Source organism: Syngnathus scovelli, chromosome 9, assembly GCF_024217435.2.
Source record: "Syngnathus scovelli strain Florida chromosome 9, RoL_Ssco_1.2, whole genome shotgun sequence".
Lineage (NCBI taxonomy): Eukaryota > Metazoa > Chordata > Actinopteri > Syngnathiformes > Syngnathidae > Syngnathus > Syngnathus scovelli.
Genome location: NC_090855.1, coordinates 2,344,387 through 2,349,349, shown reverse-complemented (window position 1 = coordinate 2,349,349; position 4,963 = coordinate 2,344,387). Strand labels below are relative to the sequence as shown.

General features: G+C 44.7%; 1 protein-coding gene across 1 annotated transcript; it reads right to left on the bottom strand.

Moving 5' to 3' along the window:
* Positions 1-1,694: 1,694 nt before the first annotated feature.
* On the bottom strand, positions 1,695-4,463 carry arl4aa (ADP-ribosylation factor-like 4aa). Its single transcript, XM_049729705.2, has 2 exons — positions 4,279-4,463; positions 1,695-3,312 (listed from the first exon to the last, which is right to left on the bottom strand). Exon 2 carries the CDS (start codon positions 3,215-3,217, stop codon positions 2,615-2,617), a length of 603 nt encoding a protein of 200 aa, XP_049585662.1. The 5' UTR covers positions 3,218-3,312; positions 4,279-4,463; the 3' UTR covers positions 1,695-2,614.
* Between the last annotated feature and the right edge of the window lie 500 nt (positions 4,464-4,963).

Below are 4,963 nucleotides of genomic sequence, written 5' to 3'. Positions count from 1 at the left end.
TAAGATTTTCTGTCCTTCTGGCGTGTCGGAACCCACCAGCTGTAGCGACAAACGACTTTTTCATTGCCTTTAACCTTGAACCCGGAGCCACCCCGCCTCAGAGTCCAGACATAAGCCGGTGGGCCGGCTTCAGGGGGGCCACAAAGAGCCGTGTCCCCTCCAGAGGGGTCTTTGTGAGGCACAGGCCTGTGAAATGTGTCTCTGGTCTTGTTTGGTCGTGAGGGATTACGGCGGCGGGCGGCTGCGGCGTGGCGGAATTCCTTTCACATGACCCCTGCCCCCAGAGATTTAGGATGGGCACCCTATATCGACTAAAATAAGGGACAAAATAATTAATATAAGTGAATTATGAGTGAAGATGATAAAATGCACATTAGAGTGCTGGCAAGTCAGTTCCACGCACCATGTAACCATAGCAACCATTAGTCCAAGAAACCAAAAGGTCGGCAGCTATTGCAGCTATCCCTTTAACCAATATTACATAAATAAATAAAAAAATATCACATTTGAACGTAAATAGCCAAGTTGTTATGTCAAAACTTTATAAGATGCAACAAGGTTCCGGATTTTATTCCATAAAAATAAACACCGGCTACTAGTTGTTGGCTTGTAACTTGTGATTATATTGTCCGTTTGAAGCTCAATCTCGCTGCAGGCAAAGTGTGGCCTCATGTAAAAAAGCAATAATGGAAATTCCTGCACGGATGAGCGGCTTTTGGGAGGCCTTTTTTTTTTTTAATGGATGGCCTGTGGACAGTAGACAAATTCATCTCATCTCAGGCAGAAACAGGAAACATAAGCGACGACTCCAAGCAGGAAGCAGGAAAAAGAGTGTGCGGGCCCTTTTTCACTTCGCTATTCTTTTTCCAGTAAGCAAGGATGAGCCACCTGCGCCTCACAAAGACGCCATTCATCGACAAACGCCATGACGTTCCGAGACTAGAGCGCTCCGATTGGTCGTCGAAACATCAAAGACGATCCGATGATGAAATTTTTCGCCGCTTTTGATTATGACGAAGATTAAAAATATGTTCGCCGCTTAGCCTGTGATTTTACATTTCGACCTACATGAGACGATATCAATATTTAATCTCCCACTTTAGTGAGACTCCAGCGCTAATTAGGTCTCTATTTTTAAATTCCAGTCTCCTTCTGCGAGCAAGGCACACCATCAAGGTCACAGCATGTGGAGCAGATTTTTTTCAGACCAGCTGCGAGGCTAACCCGTAAAAAAAGCCGCCACCCAAATGACCCCCCCAACCCGACTCGCCATTCCTGTCCGAGCCTGTCCTACTAGCTTCGGGCTGCCCCGACCGCATTACCGAGCCTCGGAGGACGGAAATGATTAACCTAACAACACTCGGGTGCTTTTTTTGCTCACGTCGGAACACTTAAAACTCTTGTCTTGTTATATAAGCATCGGTGGAAAACACATTTGCACTCCCCTGTCCTGTTTTTAAACACAGAGTGTGTAAGCGTTAGCCACCTGGTTGGTTCTTAACATGTCGGGTTGGAAAAGCACACGTTGGAGATGGTTTAGTCATAAATTCAGCGCAACGTGTCCAGGCAAATGCAGGTATTTGGAACATTTGGTTCTTTCAAAATCTTCTTTGGCCTTTAGTCAGCATGGAAACAGAATTTAGGGAAAAGTTCACCAAGGGTAAAACATGGTGAGAAGAAAAGTCTGGACAGCATTTTCACCAGTGCACTAAATAGGTTTTTATTTATCCAAAAAAAAAAAAGGAAAAAATCTCATGATAACGCGGCAACCGGCTCAAAATAGCATTTGTCAAAAGTGGTCAAATAATGCATATTTAAAAAGTCCAGCTAACAAACTGTAAACTCCATAAGAAGTGATCATCTAAAGTGCTTTTAGGGTGGGAGATAGAAGACAGCAACCAAAAATCAATCAAAAATGCACAATAATACTTTGCCTTCACGTATATGAAGTGTTAAAAAAAAAAAAAGATGAGTTAGCATAAAAAAAGTGAACGTTTCATTTTTCTAACCCGTCTAGTTATTTTTTTTTTTTTTATTTAAAATATTTTTTGGTAAGAATAGAACCACTGTCAATCACATCTTGGTACCCACTCACTCTTCCAGACCTCAAACCGTCTCACATCTTGAAAGCCATACACGTCTAGAACTTTCTCATCATCATACTTTGTTCCTTCACACATCACTTCCTGATCCACAGCATGGTCACATGACTAAAGGCTGTGTTCACACTTGGGAGTCCGCGACTACTTTTTGTTCGGTCCGCTCACTTGCAAGCAGGACCGGGTCCAGCTCTCCGAGTAGACTCAGTCATCTTATTTGGTACATTCACACATGACCCAAAAAAAAAAAACAGCACCTCAGTTGAATCCTTCAAGCAGACTTTGCCCGCCCTCCGTGTGTTATTCACAATTGAACTTGGATGAGCCCAACTGCAAGCGAAGTGGTCTCAGTTCTGATCAAAATGTTCACACCAGACCTGCTGAATGTAGTTTGGCTGGACAAACATGACAAGTGTGAACACAGCCCGACAAACCTTCAAGCTCAAAGAACTGAGACAACAATGTTGACGCTGGATTCAACTCCAGACATTCCTTCACCGATAACTCTGCAGTTTTTATCGCTTCTTCTTCTGCTGCCGAATGGCCTTTCTGTGTTTTAAGATCAGGTCGTAGAGTCGGTCCAGACCTTCCCTGAGTCCGTCCCCGATGATAGCGCAGGCGGGCTGCAGGTGCCACGGGGTGGCCGGGCTCAGCTCCTTGAGCGCGAGGAGCTTCTCGATCTCCGGCAGGCCCAGGGAGTGCCTCAAGTCCTGCTTGTTGGCCACCACCAGCAGCGGCACCCCTTGGTTCTCGGAAGTCTTGGCGATTTTGTGGAGCTCGGTCTTAGCTTCCTCCATGCGCTCGGCATCTACCGAGTCCACCACGAAAATGATACCGTCCGTGCATCTCGTGTACGACTTCCACAGCGGCCGCAGCTTCTCCTGGCCGCCCACGTCCCAAAACTGGAAGGTCACGGAACGGTGGCCGCCCAAAGACACCCGCACCCGCTCGGCGTTGAAACCCTTGGTGGGTACCGTGTTGACAAACTCGTTGAACTGCAGCCTGTACAGCACGGTGGTCTTCCCGGCCGAGTCCAGCCCAAGGATTGCGATGTGGAAGGATTGGAAGAAGGGGATGCTGGCCAGGAAGCTAGGTTGTTCTGAGAAGCCATTCCCCATCTTTCCTCATGGGGAAGGGCCAGCGGGATTGGAGCCAACTTTCACCCACTAATCCTCAGTGTGATTTGATAATCCAAAATGGCTGCAGCAAGAACCTGAAAGCACATTGAAGGTTATTTTTTTTCCAGAAAGGGAGAAAAAGAGCAAGCCGGTCAAAATGTTGCCAATTTATGGAGTTGTCGGTGCGACGAGGGGGTCGTTTAATTCAACTAGACAGAAAACGAGCCAATTTAGCAAGGCTCGAAAAAGAAAGCGACAAATGTGCTGTGGTTGTATAATATTTTGTAAAAGTATTTCACAAGTTAGTCAGACACCGGGTAAATTTTAATCCAGACTAAATTTTCTCTGCAACACTTGTGCCAAATTACATGGAAATCCTAAATTTGGATGGGTTCCTAGTTATGCTGCTCAGTTTTAGACAAACCAGTTTGACTTCAGGTTACGGAATGTTCCTGATGATCTGTAACTCATTTTGATCAATTAACTTCAATTTGCATTTTCGTTTCTAGTACTACACTTAATTACATGCATTCCTGGAGCTTCACATCAGTAGCTAATTAATGCATGTAAAAAAAGAAAAAAAAACTGTTGGGTCTTCTTCTCTGTGGTGATATTTACTAAGTATAATAAGACATTTATACCGCCTCAGAATGAACCCCATTGAAATGAGTCACCACCTATGACGGAATAATGACTTGGAGCATTATCCTAACTAAACATGTCAGTAAAAAGACAACAAAAGCAATATTATGCAACACTGCTTCACACAGTATGCAAACATGACCCAAACTAATCTTACCAAGTGCATCATAAAAAAAACATCGATTGCATATGACGATATCGAAATATCGCTCGTGTCTGTAACCTTAAATCCCAGACATAAAGGATCATAAACATTTTAATTTAGTTTCTCTAACGAATTATTTTATTTTATGCGTGTAGTGGAATGTGTGCGGCGCATACCTTCAGTCGAGCTTAGCCTAACGCGTAAACCTGTTTTAATTGCAGGGGGCGACTGCGTACAAGGAGGGTGGAAAAATAGCAGATCGCTTGAAACCTACCAGTCGGACTCCCCCGCAGCGCAAATATCCGCCGCTTTTTCACTGATCAAAAGCCGCCTTCTGTTGTTCAAAGATGAATAATGTCGAATTTCCGATTCCCTGGTGGGAGCGAAGCGAACATGCCAGCCGTGAGTGCTCGAACCTCGGCGTTGGAGACTAGACTGACGACGCCTGGGCTCGGCAGACGGAGTAAACGCCCGCCCTAGCGACTCCGCTACCGCATACGATTGGCTCGCTCACTCTTATGTCTGACCGCTGATTGGTTCGTCACGGATGTCAATCAAAAATACGCCCGGGAACGTGGATCACCTGTTGAAGTTCTGGCGTACGCCGCCGTCTCTTATCAATATTTAAATCTATCGAGTCTCAGCTTGCTTCTGGCTGTTTATGGCGATTAAAGTCTTTAAAAGATAACAGTGTGATAACTAATACACCAGCACATCTTTGTAGATTGTTACGATTGCTATTTGTGTATTTAAGATTGATGATTGAAACCCATTGGCACTTTCAACAAATGAAGTAACTTTATTTCTAATGTTATAAAATGACTGTTTGAGTGTGACAGCGTCTTTTGCAACAACACAATCGTCCGCACCCTAAGTATGCGTCAACTGGAACGTGCGAATTTAATACTGTATATGCGCAAAGGGGCATAAAAGACTGAATGTGTATTTGGTGGTTACGC

What these genes read in the sequence shown, in the direction of transcription:
- arl4aa (XM_049729705.2), bottom strand. Translation starts at nt 3,217, where the DNA reads ATGGGGAATGGCTTCTCAGAACAACCTAGCTTCCTGGCCAGCATCCCC.